The sequence below is a fragment of the Necator americanus genome, chromosome II (genome assembly GCF_031761385.1).
Source record: "Necator americanus strain Aroian chromosome II, whole genome shotgun sequence".
Taxonomy (NCBI): Eukaryota; Metazoa; Nematoda; class Chromadorea; order Rhabditida; family Ancylostomatidae; genus Necator; species Necator americanus.
Window position 1 is genome coordinate 824,519 of NC_087372.1, and position 24,498 is coordinate 849,016.

At 40.4% G+C, this 24,498-nt stretch overlaps 1 protein-coding gene across 2 annotated transcripts; it reads right to left on the reverse strand.

Moving 5' to 3' along the window:
• Positions 1 to 2,636: 2,636 nt before the first annotated feature.
• RB195_016505 (uncharacterized protein) lies at positions 2,637 to 23,956 on the reverse strand (the record flags this gene model as incomplete). 2 transcript variants are annotated; one of them, XM_064183071.1, is made up of 24 exons in its annotated part: positions 2,637 to 2,811; positions 4,645 to 4,838; positions 6,330 to 6,530; positions 8,210 to 8,301; positions 8,372 to 8,422; positions 8,657 to 8,754; positions 9,447 to 9,521; positions 9,584 to 9,681; positions 9,892 to 10,039; positions 10,155 to 10,296; positions 10,374 to 10,473; positions 11,561 to 11,663; positions 11,922 to 12,040; positions 12,373 to 12,498; positions 12,602 to 12,744; positions 13,704 to 13,783; positions 14,266 to 14,432; positions 15,487 to 15,591; positions 15,653 to 15,745; positions 15,828 to 15,864; positions 15,894 to 15,923; positions 21,408 to 21,487; positions 21,600 to 21,607; positions 23,917 to 23,956. In XM_064183071.1, the coding sequence occupies 24 exons, from the start codon at positions 23,954 to 23,956 to the stop codon at positions 2,637 to 2,639; spliced, it is 2,505 nt and encodes an 834-aa protein (XP_064038951.1). The 2 variants fall into 2 exon arrangements, with proteins under 2 accessions (XP_064038951.1, XP_064038952.1); XM_064183070.1 differs by lacking the exons at positions 21,408 to 21,487; positions 21,600 to 21,607; positions 23,917 to 23,956 and having other exon boundaries at positions 15,828 to 15,920.
• Between the last annotated feature and the right edge of the window lie 542 nt (positions 23,957 to 24,498).

Here is a 24,498-nt window from a genome sequence, read left to right on the forward strand (position 1 = left end):
TAGTATCCGTCTCCCTCTCTTTTTGGAATTTCTTGACTGAAACACACATACACAGACACATACATTTGACAGAATAAGCCCATTATTATATAGCATGACAGTCTGCAAATTTGGGAGTGTACTTTTCAAAAGTTTATTTGTTGTTTATAGATGTTTATAGGATTTGCGCTTTTTTCTCAAAAACGGACAAAACATTTAATGTATTCGTAATCAGGGTCATTCAAAACATTTTGGTGCACCATATTATTATATTTTAGTGGTCATTTCTGTACAGAAATTGACGAAATTGGAAGATCGAAAGTTAATAAAAGGTATATATTCCAAGCTGTAGAAACCCTACTCGAAAATATTCTCAGCGATCTAGTTGTTCTTGAAAAGTTCCAATTTTAAGTTTCTATCTTCGAAATTATTTGGGGTTTTTTCAATACCAAACTTACATCTTTCCTCTATTTCGTTATTTGTTCCAATCCTAAAGCAGCTGTCACATCCTAAAATGAACGTCTAAGTTCCGCAACTCGATACTTGCTTAGAACACTCCTTTCTCCATAGAGGGTTCGTTTATAAACTTTCTGAACAGGTTTTTCACAGCTAGGAATATATAACTTTTTATAAGGTTTCGAAGTAGCAGACCCATCATTTTCCAAAGACGACGGGGATTTCGAACCTACATATGATGTGGGGTACAGAAATGTTCCGAATTACCTCTTAATTCTGAATATATGAAATATTTTGTCCAATTTTGAGAAATAACTGCAAATCCTTTAAGCACCTCTTCCTTCCATGAGATATATGCGAGAGATGTGATGATGAGGCCATCACACTTGTCAAAGCTGAATCCTGGAAGTGTGTTTGAAATCAGGGGCTCCTTTGCTTTCGAATGATATCCTCGAAATTTAATGCACTCCCGAGGATCCCGACGGATTAATCCGTCGAGGACGGATTTCCGGGACAGAAGCTAGTAACGGTGTTGTATGCTGCAGTTGAGAAACACTTTCAAAATATGACAGATAAGAAAATAAGAGTGAGTATTGTTGATTGGGCAAAAAAAATCCTTCGAACAACTGCAAAGTCACTGCAGCTTTAATAGTGATTCTGCAAGATGCAGGGCGGGTGTAGTGTAGCGGTTAGAGATCCCGTTTCCTGCACGATCGATCGCAGGTTCGAGTCCGCCCTACTGCTCACTAAGTCTTTCATCCCTCAGGGGTCGATAAATTGGTACCAGACCAGTCTGGGAGGATAAGAACACTGACTTGACACATCAGCTAGCCATCGCAAGTCATCGCATGGGTCAGTTACACGTTCTTGAATCTCAAACGATTCTGAATTGAAGTGAACGAGGGGGCGCATCCCAAGCGGATTGATTAACGCCAGAAACTTTATCCTAACTCTATCTGCGAGATGGGCAAAATCGCAAGAATTAAGAAATGAGATTAGTGCTACTGACGATATTTTGGACAATGTATAGCACTCAGGCTCTTGGTGGGTGGTGGAAGTCGGACCGCTCAGAATTGTTCAATATATGCCTTTGTTCCGGAAATTATGGCAACCATAAAAAGTATACGGAAGTAAGAAGTGAGTTTATGAATAGCTCACTCCGAGCACCAAGAGTAGTGCGACGAACTAGTGATAAGTCTGCAAAAGGACCCGTCGACTGAACTGGCTCATTATGGATCTTTTTTAAACATACCACATCGATTACGAAGCTTATACATTTGTAAAATTCCAGGTAAGCAAACCATACTAGTTATCTATATTAATCGATCTTCACAGATGAATCGCTATGTACGAAAACGAGGAACTCCACAGAACTCCACAGCTCATAAAGTTTAACGCTGATAAGGACCAGAGCGGTCGTTCCTACGAATCATGATGAATCGAGAATCCCTTTCTCAAGCAACATTTGAGCGATTGAAGATTAATATTTATATTCCTATAGAAGGAGAAAGGAGATAATTAACATCGGTTCGTGAAAATTGCACTTTTCTGTGAACGTTACAACTGAATCAGGTGCTTAGAGAAAATCAGTGATAACCGAGATAATCAATGGTACTACAAACTCACGATTTGGATCACAACATATTTACAAAATGTAACATTTTGTCTCTAAATAAGTTCGGTGACGTCATTAGAAAGAAGAAATCAATATGTAAAAAAGCGTATACGAAGTTCATATGGGTAGAGAACCACCACAAATCGCCAAACGCTAGAGAACAGCAAAACAGCAGCAAAAATACAATTATCGAACTATAAGCTTTTTCACTTTCGGGTATAATTATCAATTATAACAAGAAAATTTAACCTATCCACATTCGTCAGTAGGAGGAAAGACACGTACGGAGGAGTGCACATAAAATTCATCATTATTCGACAGATATCATCAACCAATAGAGGGAAAATCGACAATACTTAGCCTAAAAGTTCAGTAATAACGAATAACCTATGGAAGCAGGCAGGAATGCTTGGAGTATTTCCACAGTATGGTGAGAACAGAGATAAGAATACAATTTTTTGCTCTCTAAAGAAAAAGCGCCTTAAAAGCACTAAGCAAGGCAGATTTTTCAGACCGAATGTCATCATTATCTTGCGGAAGAATCACAAAAATGGAAGAAGGAATGAGAATGGGATAAACATCATACCTAGGCTTTGTAATTGTTCCGCAACGCAAGACATTGAGGTCTGGCTGGCTTGTCGCCACCACCAAATTGTTGATCCATATGGTGCGCATGAAGATTTCGATTCGATCCCAACAACACACGAAGGCGTTGACGTAGCGTGACTCGCTCGCCGGGTGCTATTGCCGTTAATGAGCTTCTGAAGCAACATAAAACTCATTATCTCGATTATTACGTCTTAACTATTTCTAATCACAATAAGAAAGGCACCTCCTAACACAGATATTCTCGGCTTTTAAACGAGCCACTTTCACAACAACATCGTCTTGCAGGTGGCAAGAATTTTATTTGATGTCGTCATAAATGTGCAGGAAAACTGAATTTGCTACTCTTAACATTCGCCGACCAAAAATCAATGGTTCATACACAGACAAATTTCCGTCCCACCATATTCTACAGCGTCAGGGTTTCAGGAAAAAAGAAATTACTATATTAATAATCATTATAAGAAATCACTTCAAAAAACCAATGCTCGAAAAACAGCAGAACGAAAACCGACGAGTGGTGACTTGTCCGTTCCTTTGCAGAAAGTGCCGAGTGTCTAAATTTCCCCCAAGATACCTCAATCCGACACATAGGAGTTCCCGTCGAGATGAGAATTTTCCCTTCAATATTAGTTTCATGAATGGAGAAGTTTCACTGCAACTGCTGTATTCTAAAAAAAACCACAAATAATGAACTAGGCAGTGTTGCTTCTACTAAAATTACATTTACTTTCGCTAGATTGTTTGAAAAACTCCGACGAAAAGGATCTGCAGTCACCCTATTGCATTCTGCTACAAATTCATACACGCTGCGGCGTCGAAATGGTGCGCCGGCGCCAGATAGCAATGAAATGGGGTGGGAAGGGTCGGATTGCTGCGCAATAACTTCATGTGCATGTCGCTAAAGGTGAATGGGACCTTGCAGCCGTTCCATCGCCATGGCCACTGGGAACGTTGCTTTTCACCTTTCTGACACCTCCACGTTTATTTCCTTTTTCGTTCGCCTCAAGCTGACAATAATATTAATTTTCTTCGATCAGTGAAGGAGAGCGAAACAAATACCTCAAAAAAATGCTCAAAAAAAGTTCAAAGTCCTACCAAAAAACATGATCAAGCGTTGTGGATTTCATTGCAGTATTAAGCATGATTGTTTCGTTTACAAATCAACCTTCTATCTAGAACCTGCTTTCGGGAAAGCGAAAATGATCTTATCGTGATTCACAACTCTCTACAGTTATACTTAAAGGCATCACCCCACGAATCTGAGGTGGTGCACTACGGAGAGGGAGGTGATTCCGTCCATTTCTTCCTAATTACCGTAAAAAAACGGCCCGGAAGATGCGGCGCCGCACAAGACTGGCGCGCTCCAATCGAACCTCATGTACAAAATAGTGCTTCAAAACGAACGAAGCCGTATCTTCCGGGCCGTTTTTTACGTCAAATAGGAAGAAATAGACGGAATCACCCCCCTCTCCGTAGTCTCCCATCCCGTATACGAATACACCACCTGAAATCTGCACCACCTCAGATTCGTGGGGTGATGCCTTTAAATGTACAGTAGGGTCAAGACGACATGAAACATGGTGGAGTTGCGCGGTGGACCGTAATGTATAGGAACGAGGAAGGACCCATGCTAGCACCGCTCATCGTTGCAGTTCGCGATGGTCCCACAAATCAAAAATTCGAATTCGATTTCTTTATGTTGTTTTCATTGACTATACTTCTCCGATTTCTTCTGTCTCCGACTTCTCAATAGTGAACAAAAAGTTTTGAGGGCCTCATAAGGTTTTAACGTTTAAAAAAAAAGACTGTTGGAGGATTTCTCATGCCATCACGCAATTAGAGGCTTCTCTTGCATATAGTGATGCATTAGTATTAACCTCTTGTCTATGTTTGTATTGTCCCCATGAAGTTTCTATTCATTTGCACGTAGGTTGCCATGCTACAGATAAACAAATAAGTGAATGTGATCTCAAAAACAAAATCACCTTTCGTCATTCGTTGGAGTTATTGGAGGTGGTGTCGATTCATGCTCCTCTTTCCTACCAACGAACCTTTTCAACCACTGTACGTCCACGCCGAGAGTGTGTCTAGCCGCAGCGCCTCTAGAGTGTTTCTTGCGCCGCCCGTTATCACTACTGGTACTGGTCTCTATCGGGTCACGTGAGCTTTGCATTTTGATCTGGAAAAAAACTAAGCTGACAACATAATCGTCACAACATTAATAAATATTTAAAATATACAAATTATTGAATATGAAATGAATTAATTCAGAAGATGTGGCTGCAAACTTAATGTTCTTTCCACCCACATTTTGATAGTAATTAATTGATCACTTGAAAAACAGAGCTTATATACCATATCTGGAGACAAAATTAAAAATTATTACTGCATGCATTTGTTCTTTTATTTTCTGTTTTTTTTTTTGTATTGTACCTTGAAGCTAAGAAAAAACTGACTACCTGATAGTCAAGCATTAAAATGAAGTTAAAATTAGGAAAAATTATGTACAAATCCTCCACGATCAATTATTATTCTTCCGTAGAAGGCTGCGGCATTTTGATTGATATATAATTTTTAATTAACGGAAAACCCGTACGAACAATAAAGAATCGACAATGGAACGTAGGTGTTCTTTCGCATATTAGGTTGGATAAAAAAAAACTTGCACAAAAAATTTAAAAACGTGTAGTTTTTGGGAATAAGTAAGTTAATAAGTTTAGCATCTAGAGGACATAAAAAAACTTCAAGAAGATACTTGTTTATATCGACTTAAAGGCAGAATACCACGAGTCTGGAGTGGTACGGATTTCAGGTGGAGTATCCGCATACAGGGTCTGTAGATTATGGGGACCGGGATGGTTCCGCACATCTCTCCCTGAATCAATGCAAGCAACCGGCCCCTGAATGCTGTTTTGCCCGATGCCTTCTATTGCAGCGCGCCACCCTTGCACGCGTAGCGTCCCTTACTGCCTATCGGGGCAGTCCGAATTGATCTTCGACGAATCGCAGGGCGGAGGCGGCGCAAGTGGTGGAGCGTTCCAATAAATGGCGCCGTACAAAACAGCATTCCGAAGACGGGTGTTTGCAATAATGCAGGAAGAGATGAGCGAAATTACCCCCGTCTCCATAATCTACGAACCCGTATATGGATACTCCACCTGAAATTCGCGCCACCTCAGATTCGTCGTATGCTGCCTTTAAGGGCATATAAAGATAGTTGCGCCGTCGTATGACAATCAAACGACACCCATCTACGAGCACGCTACGAGTTATCATATTCCAGTGGTGACGAGGAAGCAATGCGAACTCTCCAGATCACAATATAAACGATGACGACGATGTCGCTGAGCGCGTCTGGTTCTGCTGGTTCGAACACTAAAATGCTGGAGATACGGGCTTCTTTAATACGTCCTTCGATATACCAACGATATAGAAAAGGTCCTACGCTTCTAAATAAATCCTTTTACTTAAGAGTTCTAATTTATTTGATTTTGAAAATGTTTAAGCAAAAATTAATTCGAATGAAATATTTGTCTACGAAGTAAGAATAGGCACAGGTATAGACAACCAGTTAAAACCCTAACTGCCTACGCGAGGACAGCGAGATATTCGCAAGCTATTTGCGCCAAACACACAAGTCACTTCACGATATGAACTATGCAAAACTCACAGGCAACTGTTCATACGGACTAATGGGTCTTTCAGAACGTTCCGGCGAACGTGGCTCAACAATATCCCGTAGTGGGTAGCCGGAACCAGGACGAGATTTTTCATGTCGCAAGTCAGGTAGATTTTGTGCAGGACGAGCAACAAATACCTTCGCATTCGCTTTTGTTCGATCGCCACTGCGTACTTCAAACGTCGCAAAACACTGAAACACACTTATCACCATGAAAAAGGATAAAGAGGACTGTTTATTACCATTAATATTATCCGAATACGTTTGATTCAATCTACTCTTTATTTAATAGAAGCTATGGTTATACCTCCTTCATTTCAGCATGTCTTGGACATGCTTAATAAAGATCCCATTTACAAATATGGTCATTACATTGAAATCATTCACAAATTTCACCTTTTCAAGGGACATCATTGCACAAATGATTACGATATTGCTCAACAACAAAAATACTTTTTATTACTTTTTTCATTTCTTAGCAAGTGGGAACGAATTAAGCGAGTGGACGTTAACTACATTTTTTGAAATATCATCTGCTATATGTAATAATTTGTAGTAAAAGACTAAGGTCTGTGTGTCTGTGTATAATATTTAAAGGCATCACCCCACGAATCTGTGGTGGTGCGGGTTTCAAGTGGGTTACAGGCTATACGGGGTAGTAGTTTACGGGAAGGAGAGTGATTACGTCTGATTCTTCCTAATAGTCGTAAAAAACGGCCCGGAAGATACGGCTTCATTCGTTTTGGCGCACCATTCTGTAGAAAGGGTTCGATTGGAGCGCGCCAGTCTTGTGCGGCGCCGCATCTTTCGGACCGTTTTTTACGGCAATTAGGAAGAAATGAACGGAATCATACACCTTCCATAATCTACGACCCCGTATAGGCATAACCCACCTGAAACCGGCACCACCCCAGATTCGTGGGGTGGTGCCTTTAAAGGCAGCGTATCACGAAATTGCCGATGTTGGGCTCTCACTCACGAATAGATAGGGGAAGAAATGTATAATAAATAATTCACGTCTACGAGCGTCATCAAACCTAGTTCTCCTAATAAACGAGAAACAGGCGTGCAAAGCAGCTCCGTGTGGTCCCGTCTCCCCAAACATACGAGCCATAATGCGACAAAACACGGGCAACTTCAATCGTCGTCAAAGTCAAAAACCCAATTAATAGAACTAAAATAAGCAGTAGAATCTGTAGCAGTTGAACCACGGTTGACTGCCTGAGGACTGCGCGCGCTAAATTATGACTATAATTATTATATAAAAATTGTGTTGAAGAAGGAATCGTGCAAAGTTTCTTTTCTTTACACTCCCTTTCTTGACTACAGAAGTGAACTGAGAGCAATCGAGCAGTCATGAACTACACTTTTACTGCAAACTATTCGTAGAGATATCGCCAATTTTGTAATACGTTGCAATTAAGCACAGAGCCAAAAAGCAATGAGATATGACCAAGATCATCAGACTGGTACTCTGAACACAGAATATCGCAGAATTATCCATGAAACTTTAATAGTGTCACTGAAACGACTGGGAATACAGGTCCTAATGATGTCTAGGCGCGCCGGGTGTCAAAAAAAAATGAGAAATTAGGAAAATTGAGAGTAGAGATGCGTTTAATGTCACAGAGAACCACAACAATGTGAAAACGAATTCATAAGACGCTAGAAATTGTTCCATGGTTGTAACTACTGTTTGTACTGGAAGCAACCGAGTAACATCCGACCAAGTACGTAACTGCGCACTTGGTCAGATGCTCACTGTACTCAGAAACTGCAGCTTGCGGATGCACCGTTGAAGAATGCCGAAACAAGTTTCTGTTCACAAGAAAAGATAACAAAACAAGAGAAACAAGTAGTGTTTCACCTACCGATGCCTTATCCATCCTGGTGAAATTCTCCATGTTCACATTTAAAGTACAGGCTTCAAAGTATTCCTCGAGATTAGAGTCATCGCACACGCCTTTAAGCAAACAATACGGTAAAATTCCCAATGCAGAACCTCAATGTTAGAACAGGAAAACACAACCAACCATTCACTTGATCAAGGCCATTGACACCATTCAGAACGGGAGAGTTCAACTCTACAAGAGTTCTTTGTTAGCAGAGGAAGTGCGAAAAAAGAAAGAGATGAAATGTGCAAGTGGAGTGCAAGAGTTGAGAAAGGAACAAAACGGATGGAATTGATGATGATACAGAAAAATAGACATAAATTTGTAGAAGCAGATTAATCATGTTGTCAAATAGCACCTGCGAAGAAAAGCGGAAATATAATTAATCAAGCTACATTACAGATAACAAATAGCAAAAAAATCTACCTCGTTTATTACTGCGTCTTCCAACTGAGTATGCTACCACGCTAGCATGATCCAACTTCCCCGGCATATCCGCGATTTTTTCGCGAACAGCACGTCTCCTGTGAGTTAATTAAATATTATTTATACTTCTATATTTCCTCAAAATGCTAAAAAAAACGAGCGTTTTCGTCTTGAACAAGGACCTTTGAAAAAGCTTTTTTAATCGTCAAAACCGTCCAGTTCTTCAAAGGCAGCATTCCACGAATCTGGCGCAGTGAGGGCGGGATAAGTTAGAGATGTGGTTGTAGATTGAGGGATCTGGGTGGTCCCGCTCATCTCTCCCTTATCGTCGTAAAAACTTACGTGGAAACTGCTTTAGTTCCTCCAATAAACGTTAGAACGCTCCTTTATGTACACATTTCGGTTTCTTCCTCAACCTATTCATTGGTTTCACCTGGACAAGCCGGTGAGAAGATATCACTGATCTTCGACCGCTCCCACTTCAATGAGGCACGTTGCAACTGCAATCGTAGCACGGCGACGACGTCTTCGGCTTCGTTTTCTACGACTATTAGGGAGATATGGGAGGAAATACCTCGGATCCCACATTCTACAATCATATCTCTAGCTTTTCCCGCGGATTCCCTCCTCACGTCAAATTCGTGGTATGCTGGCTTTAAATATAGGACACCTTATCGACTTACGAGAATTAAGAAACAAATAGACAAGGGAAGCTGAAGTATAGTTCGTAGCGGTAGTAGAGGCGTAAACGATAGAGATTACCAAGAAAAGTTTTCCAATGACAACAAACCTCGCCCTCTGCTCAGACTTCGTCATCTTCTCTTTTTTATACAGTTCTGGGTTTTCTAGAGTACGTCGCTTCGCCCTTCAAGAAAAATGGGATTATCTTCGGAATACAAAGCGGAAAGCCATAGAAGTGACACCCACTGGCTGAGATGAGTTGCGAACTGAATAAGGCGATGAGATAAAATTGAAGCTGTCACAGGAGGAAACAACGGTTCTCTGCGTGGTGAAAGACGCATTACCTAAGAGTATAAGATGTTGTAGCTTTAGAATATCTATGGAAACACAATAAAACAATTTAGTAAATTAGTTATCAAGTTAACGGAGAAAACCGGACAAGCACAACCAAGAATTTGTCAAATTCTGCTTTTAAGAACCGATACTACGATTTTTCATAAAGCAAACACGAGTAAATAATGAATGCGTTAGCTCTTCTAACTTTTATTGCTTACCTCCTTTGGTGGGTCTAAGCCGTTCGCTATGATATCTCTCATTCTGACTAGCATAAGCTCGTGTCGGCTGGCAGCATCTACACAAGGCAATGAAGCTGCACACGGTCTGGGTCGAGCAAACTCTCTCGATGGAGAGTCTTTTGTGGATCTCAAATTGTACCATTACTGTGTTTTGTTGCCTTTACCGAGAAATCCTATGGTTTGTTTATGCTATTGTTTCAAGAGCTAACATTTTTGTTTCGCAGAAAATTAAATAAACTCACACTGACAACTTCCTATTATCTCTAGGTGGTATTTGAGAGTTCTCTTTATTATCAGTCTCTGTTCGTTTGATTACACAAAACTTTCCCACAACAGGATCGAAATTGTCCGACACCCCATCAGAGGTGATGAACACAACATCACCTAAAATGAATACCAGCTATTCTATTCTATAATTGCAGAACAATTCTAGCGTCAAAACGATCTAGATGGTGATGCACCTTCTTCAACAAAAGTCATGCTGCAAGTGAGATTATGCAGCTGCGGATTTCTTCCGTCAACTGGGCCCAAAGCCCCACCTGCATCTCGCATATCCCGCATCTGAAAGCTAACCTAAATTAGAAGCAATAAAAAAGTTCAAAGATGAAAAAGAAGGAAGGGATAGACCACAGCAAAAAAAAAATCAGCAAATCGTAAAACTGAATTGAAGCTTTCTTTAAATTAGAAGAACCCGAAGAAAGAAGTGAGTCAGTGTGAGCTAATAAAAATGGAGAAACTATCACCGATCTGTAATAAAAGAGGAAAAAAATATTCGTAAACAAGTTGTTCTAGGATTGGAGTCAACGGGAACTTCTCGAATTGAACTGAAAACACATCCATTAAGTTGAATTGGTGTGTACTATGCCTCACAGAATGTTATGTGGAGCTTTCATTGTAGCTTGTCGTTTTCTTACAGGCATAAAACTACTGTTCCCGGATTTTCCCGGATTCCGAACGACTGTCCGGAACGTGAACCACCAAATATTTTCTTACTTCCTTCTGAGTAAGAAGCTAGCGGAAGTAGCCAACCTTAGGTAGAGACAATTTTCCTAGCGCTACCAAACTCCAAGTCCTCCATTTTACTACGGAGAATATCCGCCTTGACGTTGCCATTTACTGTTGGTAAGTTCCACTCCCACCCTGGATACTGATAGGGTTTGGCGTCGCAAATTATCTACAGTTTACATAACGATAATATTTGATTTAAAAAATGCCCTCATGGAACTCTTTACGCTAAATCTGAAAATCTCGCTTCTGTCAAGGATTGATTCCTGATTCCGTTTAACAAAAACGGCTCTCCACCGCGCTGCGTCATCCACACGACTGTGCTCGTTGGCATGATTGGATCTTACACCAAAGTACGTATTAGATTATTAGAATTAGATCCTGCATGTCTTTACATAACCTAATACGGGTTCATTTATCACCAACTACAACAATCTCCTTTCCTTCCCTTTGCTCTCTTGGTTTCTTTCCTCTTCTTCTCCTCTTACCATCCTTCTCCTCCCTGGCTCTTGCTCCCAAACCCCTATTGTGACCCTCCGTTAGCAACATTGCAACTCATGCTTTACCCTGGGTTTAAGAAAAACAGAACATGGAATCCGCTTCACACACTAAAACTGGACACTAAACTGTGAACTTTGTTCACCTGGTCGATATCATGGCTGCCCATTGTAACCTCTCGAACGCCGTAATTTCGATTGTAGACAAAGCAAAGAGAGTCACCAACGTTACAGACGCATAACACCCAGCTGAAACATATCATTGATGGCTGATGGATGCAAATAACTAGTAATAGCAACCAGTTCGAACTTGTATTTCAGCGAATCAACAGCTAACTGTTATAATACCTCAAAATTAGCACCTGTGAAGCTTCTTTCAGATATCTGCTGTAAGCAGAATCAAAAGATTTCAGAAACAGTTCATCTAATTCAAAAGGGACTCGGGAAAGGAACATCTTAATAAAGCAAAAACAAAGATATGTAGGAATTGATTCCGAAGAATCTCACCTGTCACAATGAACCGCTGGCGCAACTACAGCCACACAAAGCGTCGTCAACATTCCGCCTTCTTGTAGTATCAACGAGTGGGCAGAATGAAATGAAGCCAGCAGTTCGTGAAACACTTCCTACAATCAGAATACGTGAGCAGCGCCATAACCATTGCAATGATTCGGTGGTTCAACTTATTGGAGCACGATATGACAATCAATTACAGGAACTTTAATTGTTTACATTTCCCTACACGTTTGTTTCTGATTTAAAAATAGTACTTCAGATTTTTGGAATTTAAAAAAGTACATAAATAATACACGCTACAAATTTTTTTACAACACCATAAAACTCATTAAATGAAGACTACTGCAGCAGACAAAACAGTTGAAGCAAAAAAAAAACATCCTTAAAGTGGACGGAACAACAACGTAGCCTTAAATTTAGATGTGAAACACAACAAATTTACCGTAGTATTAGAAAGACTGCCACTTTCGATGTGCTCATTCATGTGGTCAATTGCTCCACGAACTGCACAGCGAGCAGCCAGGCGAGCTCCTTCGCCCCAGTTTACACCATCGGCCAAAGCTAGCACCTATAAGGATACAAATTCGCATACGCACTACATAGTTATTCTTCGCATAACCCCCAAAAACATACAGAATCTTAAAAAAACAACTATGAAGTTTGCGACTTACTCCGTTGTTATTTCTGCCAACAATGCCCCAGACATCTGCAACTGGTTCACCGGCATTCACACCAGTGATAGGGTTCTTCTCGTAAAGCGATACCGATGCCCCGAATGCTCGCTTTTCATCAAACTGATTCCAATCAAAGCGATCTGAATGAATCGAACAATTAAACTCAATTAATTCTAAAAGAAATTGACAGTGTTGCATCACGATTTCAGGAACCAAGAACAAAAGAACGAGATCTGCTGTTTGGCGCTTTGATCAGGAAAAAATTAACAATTATCCACAATCATAGTAATTCTAAATGTAATGTACTCATCATTTTCATTTTAAAACCTGTTAAATGATCATTCTGAGTATATTAAATGCGCTCTGCAATAAACACGTATGTATGTTCATGCTCCCAGTGGTAAGGCTAATTAACATTATTAGTATTTACATGCATACCCCAAAACAAGTTGCATTTTTCATGCTGTGCGACTGAAAGACGTTGTAGCATTACGGTCCAAATGAATTTTGCGGAAACACTAATTTCCACCATTGTCTATCAGTTTCGAAGAGTAAAAGCAATCACATTAAAGACACCACCCCACGAATCCGGGGTGGTACGCGTTTCAGGCCGGTAATGCTTGTACGGGGTCGTAGATTGTGGGGAAGACGATGATTCTGTTAATCTCTTGCCATATCAGTGTAAATGGACCATCCCGGAACGCTGTTTCTTACTACGGCTTCTGTTGCATTGCGCAACCATTGCACCATGCTCCGCCTGCGAGTCGTTGGAAACCCACCCGGACGCCCCATAGGCAATTCATTTCATTCAACGGATCCCAGGCGGGGCAGGGCGCAAGAGTAGCGCGTTGCAACAGAAGCCGTAGTAAGAAACAGCGTGCCCGGGTCGTCCGTTTACAGTGATGCGGGGAGAGGTGAACAGAATCATCCTCTTTCCCACAATCTACGACCCCGTATAGACATTACCCGGCTGAAACGTGTACCACCCCAGATTCGTGAGGCGATGCCTTTAACTGATCTGATTTCACACAAGAGTGAACATGAATTCAATAAAATAAAAATGAAAGAATATGGGAGAGAGAACAGAAATAACTCTCACCTGCTCCTCTACTGCTTGGTGTACTTTCATGAGCATTCGGTCCAATCAGCGACGAACACGAACCTAACAGCACTTCACTTCTGAAAAATATTTACCCGACGCCGTTTTTTGCCTAACACGAGTTGAAGAAGATATATTATAGTCAAGAAATGTCAGTTAATAGATTTCATTTCTTTTCTGCAAATTCTGATATGAATTAAGATAGTTATATGCGGACCAGGAAAGCAAAAAATGTCCCTTCGTGTATTTGTTCTACTCACACTTCTTCCACTATAAAAATAAATATTCCTGCATGAACCATTCCACCTTTGGCAAAAAATGGAGGTGATTTTGAATGAAATGTAAGTACTGCAACATTACAGTAATTTCCGAAAAAAAAATCGAGTAAGGCAAGTGAAAACACCGATAGGTAGTAGATGATACCAATTCCAAAAGCTAAGAACCTTGTCGAAGCTGACAAAGGAAAACTTCCATGAATCTGCTTTACTGTCAAGCGATTATGTACTCGAACTCAAATTCAACAGAGAGTGCATTGCTGCTTTTTGAAAAATTCTAAGCAAACCTGTTCTTATCTTTATCCCTTTTCAATGGAGCTGAAAGCGGTTGATCTACATCTTCTTCTTCTTCTTCATCTGAACCGTCCGATGCACTTGTTCCGTCCATGGATAAACTCATTTCGTCGTCTAGGTTCGCCATCCGAACAAGTGGTTGTCGTTTCATTTCTCCGACCTAAACACGCTTCTAAATTATTTTTTCCAGATAGCAAGTACAAATGAAAATCGAGTGGAATCCAAATCGGAAGTGTTTTGTATGTTAGCCGAAAGAAAAGCAAATACCATACGAAGTAAAGCTTTAGCCTTTATTTCGCGTTCCTTTCAAATTCGCATTTCTTTTATGAAGAATCGCAGAACAGATTGCGGCTGTATTTCTTTTATGACAAATCGCAAAACATGCTTTTATGTCAAGAAATCCTTTGACTCAACCGTGAAAAGACATGCGGACAAATTTCTGTCCTGAAGAAGAATTAAAGTCACTTTACTAACATACTGTAATGAACGTTACACCATTCTCTTATTTCAGAAGACTATAGCCTTCAAACTCCAAGTTTAAATCTCTGATAAAGAAAGAAAGTCGAAAGAATTACATGACTCGATATTTAACTTGAGTAGATTTCTGCGATTTCTATTAACAAAAACTGTCAACTCTTGTAAATAAACTACCAGAACCCAAAATCATTCTAGCAAGAGTCAGCCACGAGCCATCGGTCATCATTTCTTACAAAAAATAAAGAATTTTACGAAATGTGCACTAGGCAAATATGTGCACAATTAGGCACACAGCCTGGTTCGCTCATCTGAACAACAGCCACTTAGAAAATGTCAATGACTGAAGAGATCAGACGAGCATAAAGTTTCTTTTCAAAAAGAATACGCGTTGAAATCAGGACGATTTGTCCTAAGATAAAAGTCAATCATCAAAAAATCGATAGCACAACAAGTGTGTTTCAACACTGCTCAAACACCCTGTGAAAAAAACTTACAAATAGACGGAGGCGTTTACAATCGAAAATGCCCCCATCGTATCAATAATGTGATTTGTAGAACTGTTAATTACGAGAACTAAATCACGCCTCTAATGAGAATCTTCAACGTTTTCAACGTTGCAACATTGGATGCATCTCAATAAGCTCTTCCTCAGTCACTTTTAAAAGTCAAACTTCCTTGGATAAGCACAAGGAGCCTCGCAATCGTAAAATGTTCAAACGATCTGTTGTCCGTCTCACCTGCGTCAATCCACCGTCCGGACCAGTGTAACTGGCGAAAACTTCAATGTCAAGGCATTCCAGCTGTATACATGGTATGTCGAGTCCCGTTTTACCACAGTACACCTACAACTTTGCTCGAAATGAAGTAGATTGTCGCATCATAATGGATTCTTCAACAACTCACCTCCGGAAAATCTAGCCGTCTTCCATCTATTCCCGCCAGATGGCACTGAGACAAGAAAGATTCTTGTTCGTTAGATGGAGTAGGGGGATCGTACTATAGAAGAAACACATTAAACAACCAAAAAGAGAACTAAATGTACTTCTGTTTCGAGAACTTCCACAAGGATCGAACTTACCTCAGCCTCTTGCGGATCGTCTAAACTTGGTGATGGGCTGAACTTGCCCCGCAGTAAGCCCCGCACATGCCGACGTAGAAAGGACGACGGCATACGCTGCAAACCGTAAGGTAAGACAAGAAATCTGCGGTGGGACTTCTTGTCCGACAAGAGGCCCAGTGACTTTGCGCGACGAGAAAATGCTTCATGGAAAACGTTAGGAAAACACCTTGAGCCTGTCGAACATGTCCAACATATCAGCTTCTTCATGTGTAAGACTCCACTTATGAGCGAAAGAGCGGCTGCGAATGAAGATTTAAAGTTATCCACCAACAAAACCCAGAAGCGGAAAGCTTGCTTTCGGAACGAGTTCTGTTAACTCAACGAAGACGAAGTGCTTAGTCGCTAGTGTTTCCTTGCGATGGGAAAAAAGTAACGAGGAGAAAATAAGGAGATAAAAGTGGAAGCGAGCAGGATGCTCGAGATGAAAATCAAAGACAGTTATGAAGGATACTTCTTATGCATAAGGCGTTGTAATCACTAACATTTAAGAAATAATTCTAGTGGCAAATTCGGAACGAGCTCTTATGCTAAAATTCGGTAAGCTAGCTCCTGATTTAAGCATGAAGTAAAACCACAAAAGCAAATTTGGTAATGAGAATGTACGCAAGAACCTTTCATATCGCTTTTACGTTGTACGCTGCACTCCCGCGGAATTGTGAAAGTAGTTAGTTAACGAAGAGAAAGAGGCACTTCTTACGACTTACAAACCATTTCTGATTCTTTTCAATATTCGGCTCTGCTATGACCAAAGACAATTCGAGGCTCCCCTTAACTCTATAATATCAAGTTTCGCTTATATTAACGTTTCAACATTCGATCTGATCTGGAAATCACTTTTACACCCGGCTCAGAATAAGTCTTAAGTACGCAGTGGAGATAGCAATATAAAGGACAATTGAAAAGGTCCGTCTCGTACGAGATATTCACGAGTGTAAAGCGAACGCAGCGGTCATCACTACGGAAGGCAACAAAATCTGACATTCCCGTCAAACTGCTTCGCTGCCACGGGACAAAGAAAAACCTGACAAGTCATTTCATTAGACATTCTTATACGAAGTGGCGCGCTAGCGACAGCATTATTAGAAAACGCCTCAATGAAAAAAGACTACGAAGAGGAGTTGATATGCGGATTATTGAGCAAAGAACTTTTTCAAATGTTACGCCTCAGACTTCCAGTTTTGAGGCCGAAAGTTAATTCAACTGTGGAAGCATGGAAAACAGCCTTAGTTGTGCTGCAATCTCCAACAAGGATCGATGCGAACAGAACAATAAGGCTCTTTTCTCTTTCTTCAAAGTTGCTGAGAAAGTTCTCGGTTGCTGCCAATTCAAAATATTAAAAATTTCGCGTGTTTCGAAAAACCAAAATCAAAAACTAGCCGAGGAACAAATGGCAAAAGTGAAATTAGGTAGCTGACAGAAGGGAAGAAACGCCACGTAGAGTAAGAAGGAAATCTTCTGAAATGTTTTTGAAACATGAGTATTGAAATATTTCCATTTTTATTCTAAAATCTACGAAATATCTCTGAAATAGTGATTAAAACACATAACATAACAAGGAAAAAAGAAGAATATGACAAGGAAGAGTTAGGTGCATAAGACGAATTACAGAAAAACAATGGAAAAAACTTAAAAAAAATCAACATTTTGCTTCGAACAATGTGAAACGGACGACAGAGGTTCGACACCGTGCTGGGCCAAATTTTTGTAAAAGAGTTAGAAACTTGAAGTCACTTCCAAAGGGTGAAGAATTTAATTTTACGTAGTTTTTAGCAGTTCAAAAGCGGATTTCAAGGATTTTTATGACCAAAAAGCTCAGATTCTGCACATATTGCCAGGTCTGTTGATAATAAGTTCACGATAAGAGGACCAAAAGAAATAGTTTAGGCACTTTTTTCAGAGAAGAAGGTCTGACCTACAAAACAGGCATAGCGCTGTTTTTTTTCTCACTCTTTTTGGAATTAAGATGGGACAAAGATGGAAAGATGACATTTTTCCAATCTTTTTTCCATCGAAAATTTGGAAAAAAAGACGAGGTTCACAAAATCTTGCGATATGGTATCTGATAGAGAAAGTCCTCGACTACAACATATTACAAACATATTACATTATATCTGAGTTATGAGACTTTGTACAAGACCATAGACTTTTCGACGCGCCAGCAAAGTTCTAGGAAGTTCTCCCATTTTAGAAAAGCAACACGGCGTTTAAATAAATCACACATATATTCCTTTAGATTGACTAATGAAACCCTATATGCAGAATTTCTTCTTTTCAGGCCGTCTGGTTCTCTCAAAATCTAGATTAAAAACCCAAATAAAGTCGATAAACCTAAGATTTTATCATATCTAAATTCCAAAAAAAAAAAAACTGAGGTCCCACATAACAGCGATGCTGCAATTTTGAAGAGCCAACCTTCCTCTGTAAAAATACACCCAAAATATTTCTCTAGGTTCCCTTATTACGAAGTTATTCGCATCTCCCATTCCTAACAATGTGCACAATTTCTGAACTTTTTTGGTCATTAAATTCCATAAAATCCGCTTTCAAAGTGCTGAAAACTCTTAATTATAATCATATTTTAAAAGTGGTTTCAAGTTTCTAACTCTTATGCAAAAAATTTGACTCAGCGGGTTTCGAATCTGCGTGGTTCCATTGTTATATCGTCAACACATTGTACACTGTCAAAACGAAATATTGATTCTTTAGTGTTACCGTCTTACTCCTGGAACTTAATATAATATTTTGTAATGTATGTAAACATTCAATACTGCACACTCCCGCCGTCAATGGGAAAATCTCATCACAAGCAGAGCCTGACAGCGCTTAGTGTCGACTTCACATCAAGAAAGATCTTTCGGTGCAAACTTACATATCTATAAACAAGTAGGAAAAAGTGCATAACGTGTAGTAGTAGTCTGGAAATCATATACATCTATGAACATCTCGATGAATATACAAAAAAGTAGTAGTTAGAACTATAAATCATTTATGTTCGCTTAAGTATGTTTAACCTAGGTCCTCATGCACAGGAAATATAAACACAAACCAAAACTAGTACGTTCAACGTTGCACTTTCACAACAACAAAAAAAAAAGAATCGCTAGGAGATTTCTGGCCAAGTGCAGGGAACCATTCATACTATCATTATTTGAAAAGTTTGAATCAGTTTTCTATTTAAAAATGTGGAAATGGATGCATGAAGGTAAGCATTCAGATACTTCAATCCAGAACTTTTAACCTCATTGACAACTCGAGGTTCCTAAATGCAGAAATTTGACAGGAATTAAGCAGAATTGAGTTTTGACCTGTGAGGAGAACACATTATTAGAATTGATTGGTTGATGGAAGTATCCTACGTTTGGTCTACGATTATGAGATGACAATTATTAAACAAAGGAGTGAATAGTAAGTAAGTGATATCGCACTTGGCGTAGGTCAAGCCTCTTTATGTACCAACACTTTTGTCATCAACTCAGAATTGTTGAGGTTTATGAAGGTGCATAACACATATACAATGAGTTTGAGAAGCAACCAGTGCTTCAATTTTCCTTATCCTTCCTGCTAAGTCTGACACTTATTTATCGGCTGATTTTTTTTTATAAGGGTGAAGAACTTGGTTGGTTTTAGTTCTCCAATGAACGACTGAACTGAAGTAATGAGGACCTTTTCCCGCTACTCTTGCTCACCCAATAGACTATTAGAAGTAAAAAAAGTACTTTGAAAAGTAAAGGACGTATAACATGAATGGGGGAGGGCTGTAGCGCAGTCGGTAAGAGACTCCGCTGTATACACGATCCATTGGAGGTTCGAGTCCGCCCTAGTGCCCACCAAGCCTTTCATCTCCGAAAAATGAAATTGGTACCAGACCTGTCTGGGAGGATAAAAACACCGAATTCACGCATACGTTAGCCACCGCAAGTCATTGTATAGGCCAGTTACACGTTCGTAAAGCCCAAACGGCTCTGAATCGAAGTGAATGTGGTGGCGCATTCCAAGCGGATTGATTAACGCCAGACACTTTATCCTTTATCCTTTATAACATGAATAAGCAAAAAACATCCAAACCCTCAAAAAACATTAGAAATCAGCATCCTGATGAAAGGTGCTCAAATGAAAACATATTTCGCAGGTCAGATAATCTTCGCGCACTAGCTAATCCACATGTTCGTTAGTGGGCATTTCCATGAACAGATATCATGAGGAGAACGGAGCTAAAGTGAGGAGAAAAGACGACAAATGGGAGCCAGTTCTATGTCGAACAAAGAGACATCGCCGAGAAAGAGAGCCGTTCCAAAGAACACTGCGAACAGCCGAGTATCTCGACATGCTGGAAACGAATATGAACAGTGTGATCTTCATCAGGCGACTACTAGCCTGCACCAATTGATATTTGTCGAGCGATTTACCCTTGTCGAGTGGAAAGAAAACAAATAGTCGAGGTCAAGAACATGAACAGCAGTTGTTTCAACATACCGCTACAATAAATGCTTAAAGGCATCAAACCACGAATCTGAGGTGATACGAAGTTTCAGGCGGGTAATGACTATACGGGGTCGTATTCCGGGGCGCCGTTTTCTACGAAGTGTTGTGTTGGAGCGCGCCAGCCTTGTGCACGCGCGATTCGTGGGGCGATGCCTTTAACAAATGAACAAATGATAGAAAGTAAGAATCCCAAATAACAAGAATCTTTCGTTGCTAGAAATAAAAGGGCAAATGCAACATCGGTACAAAGCAGAAGTCATAGGCAGTCATAGACACAAACAACAGAAGTTTGTAGAAGGAATTTAAATTCATTTAAACAAGACAACATGGCTGTGAGAACTTTAAAAAAAAGCAATCGCGTATCGCAGCTAAAGATTGACTGATGTGAGGAACGACAATGAGGAAACGAGAGGAGATAAAAACGTAAAGCTATGAAAAGAAAACAGCAGGACTTTGTAGAAGAAACATACCTGTTAAATATAAGCAACGTGACAATAAATTTGGGTTAAGAACAGTAATGTATCAAAAGTAAAGCCATGTTTACGTAAAAAAACAACTGTGAGGAGACGACAGAAGCTGAAATGCAGACATGACGAGAAAACAACGGGAAATTATAGAAGCACATCTCCTTAATACAAGCAACGTAGCAATAAAGTTGAAAAGGAGCAGTAGCGTATAAAAAGTGAAGCTGGACTGATGAGAAGAACAATACTGAAGAAACGACAGAAAATGAACATAACTTTGCATAACTCACAATAGTGAATAGCAAGCAGTAGAAGCCTGTGCCGAGGCTGCTCTGCTCTAATGTGAACTGCCGCGACGCGGCCACCAGAACAAAATTTACGCCCCTACTGTGTTTTAGTGACTTGTGTGGTGGGATGACCAACACTGCGATGGACTGTGTACTGGATGCATTGGAATTAGAAAGGAATGGTCGGATTATTATCGACTTTCGTTATCACATCTTTCCGCCCATCTACATATACGATCAAATATTCTCGTATTATTTCCTTTTGCTTAGCTGCTTTTCAACAATTGAGGGCTAGCACTTCTCACCTTGGTTTTTGGTATATCTCTTCGTTAAACTTCCGCCTCAGTAGGTCAAGAGATCTCGAGATTCGCTTGGATTTCCGAACCTGAAGAGCACATAGAGCTATGCATGGGAGATGAAATAGTATGACAAATGCATATAGATATGTAGGAAGTTCAGAGAAAAGATGTGATAACGCAAGCCGATAATGATCTGACCGTATCCTCTACAATTTTTGGTTGATATCAGCTGATGTGCGCGGCTCCGGGCCAAAACTCCGCTCTCGTTTCTCGGCGGGACAACCTTGTCAGCGGCTGTGCGGCTGGTGTTTCAACGTGTCAGTGCAAAACATCTGCTTGTAGACGGGGCAGATCCAAAGACCGTCAAATACGCTCTGCAATTGTCTTATAGCTCAAAAGTCCTTGGATATAACGACTACTGAAATATTTGAAATTGAACGAAAGAACTTGAACTGAAAGATTGAATTATAGCATGGGAATAGCAGCAGGTGCATAAAAAAAAACGAAGATGACTTCTAGAGAAGCACCATAGAATGGGCAGAAGGTAGTTGCGGGTGGGAGATGGGCACCCACCACTGCTCGAATCGAACTGTACTAAAACAGCACTTAAACCTCAAAAAGTCGCTCCTAGAGCACAAAGATCATCCCTGTCAAATGGCTTTCCCATTTGAGATGACGATAGTTCATCTATCGACGGTCCATCGCTGCAACTGATTAGCTGAGTCAGCCTAGCTCTAAAACCCAACCATTAGCCTTAGAGGACCTATGGCATGTAGACTAAAGCTACAATGGGAAAAAATGAAGATAGAGCTGAAACTATTAATTTTTCAAACTACAAACACTTCCAAACACCAGATTCTCCAAATAGGCCTATTGGAAGTGAATGGTTAAGTCATATCATGTAGTACTTTCAACATTAAAAAAGGACCGAAAATGGCTTCAGAGATTACTTGTAATCCGCATCCGACAGTTAAGAATGGTTTGGATGCTATAAGAACGATTTTTTGCGCTCTAAGTGCAGTTGGGGAGCTAGAGCAAGTGTTGAGTGCCACTTCCCCAACTACTTTCTGTCCCCATGGAAAACTATGTATCGAATAAATTCATGTTAGGGATGGAATATGAAACGAAGGGAACAGAAATCATAATCCCCACACAGAAACACTTCTTTGCTGTAAGAAAAGAGTTTTGACTTCTCTGGAAGTTTTTTGGATCCACTCCAAGGCCTCAAAGATGAATCGTAAAGAGGAATGCATTACGCAGGAACTCACGCCCTATTTAAGGCTAATATTTGATTGAGCTAGCCACCTCACAACAGGTATCCAGCAGCAGAAGGATAGTACTCTGATCCTACGATACGATATTCTCTTCTACTTGTAGCTATGATGGCCAACAGTAAACTTATTCTTTGTTGGGCGGATAAGACGTTTGATCGGATAAATCACGTTCGATTTCACATTTTCAGATTCTGAAGGAGGCGAAACATTAACCACGAATAGAGGATAGTAACTACCTCGCGTCCGGCTCAATTAAAGAAACCAATTATTGAAACATCAACGTGCCGAGGTTTATTGAAAGTCGTGCATGGAGTCTTTCGCAACGTGGCAGTCAGACACCGTCGATTTGTACGAGAGGTTCTATCACAAAGACAGAAGATCACAGTGTCTCGTCAATCCATCAATTTTCCACGTCGCTGTTTGACTCATCGCGTGGTGCCAAGTTCAGAGAACAGAAGTAATTTCACGTTCCGTGCGCTGTACAAAAGAACAACAGACAATTGGTGAACATCAAAACGCGACTCTTTCGAACATGGCTACGTGCCAAAGAAGACGAATTGTACACCAATATCAAGAAATATTTGTGGAAAGAACTCTCATATTCACAGTTTTTGGATGAACGCTTTTGGAAGAGAATGGTGGGTGGGTCGGTCGATTTCGATACGTGATTCTATCCGATCTAAGGCTAAGTCTGCTTTACAGAAAAAGTTCGACATTTTGCTTAGTAGGTCGCGTAGTGATAGTGCAAAAAAGTGTCAAAGAGGAGTCCGCTCTGATCTTAACGATCGCGAAACTACTTCTGACGAGCAATATCCGTCTGCCAACTCTCCAATTACCGTTCTTGGAGGCACTTCTATATCAATGAACATGCAATCAGCGCTAGAATTAAGACCCAGTTTCTCACCATCTCAACCTATTTCTAGCGCTGTTCTGCGCACAATCGCACGCAATTTACAAGAACTTCAAGATCGTCTCCGTCAGAAATCAAAATCGAACACCACTGAAAGTACCCAGCGGCAGTCTAAAGTGCTTCCGCCTATATCCTTCCCATGTACTTTCTTCAGACAACAGGAACCTAACGCCGTGGTAGACACTAGTTTCCGTCTTTTTGCAGATGAAACATCCAACGTTTTAGATCGCTACAGACGGAGAAAGTCTCACCCAAACATCACACCAGAACATCGCCTAGGCATTAGGAAAGTTTGTGAGCTTGTCAAGCCTAAAACTATCAGATTACCTACTAGTGACGAGGGTGGGGAATTTGTAGTCATTCCTCGTCATCTAGACGAAACTATCACATTATGTCACCTCCAAGACAGCTCCCCCTATCGCTCTTCCTCTGTCAAAGAATTTCTAGCGCAACACCGTAGACTCAATAGGGTATGGATGAGTAAAAGTAAATCAGCATATTTACCACCCTCGACTGCAACTCGGGTTAAAACAGAGTTACCTGTGTGACCTGTCTTGTATACCTTCTAATAAAAACTCACAAGCTAACCTCTGACAGTGAGCTTGTCTCTGAAGATCTTTCAACGTTCAAGGTAATATCTACCGTAAGCTGCTTAGGAGACCCCACAGACAGGATCGCTCGGTTCTTAAACATCGTGTTGGTGCAGCTGCTGAAATTCGTACCAGCCCACCTTACGATCACCCGTATGTTTTTGGACCACTTAAACAACACATTTTGATAAATCATGTGTAATGGAGTCTTTCGATGTTACTGCATTGTACACGAACATCTCCAAAGATTCCGCTAGACAGGCAGTTTTAGAGCTTTCACCACAGCTTTTCAACTGAATGCCAGATCTCAATCAACCTGTATG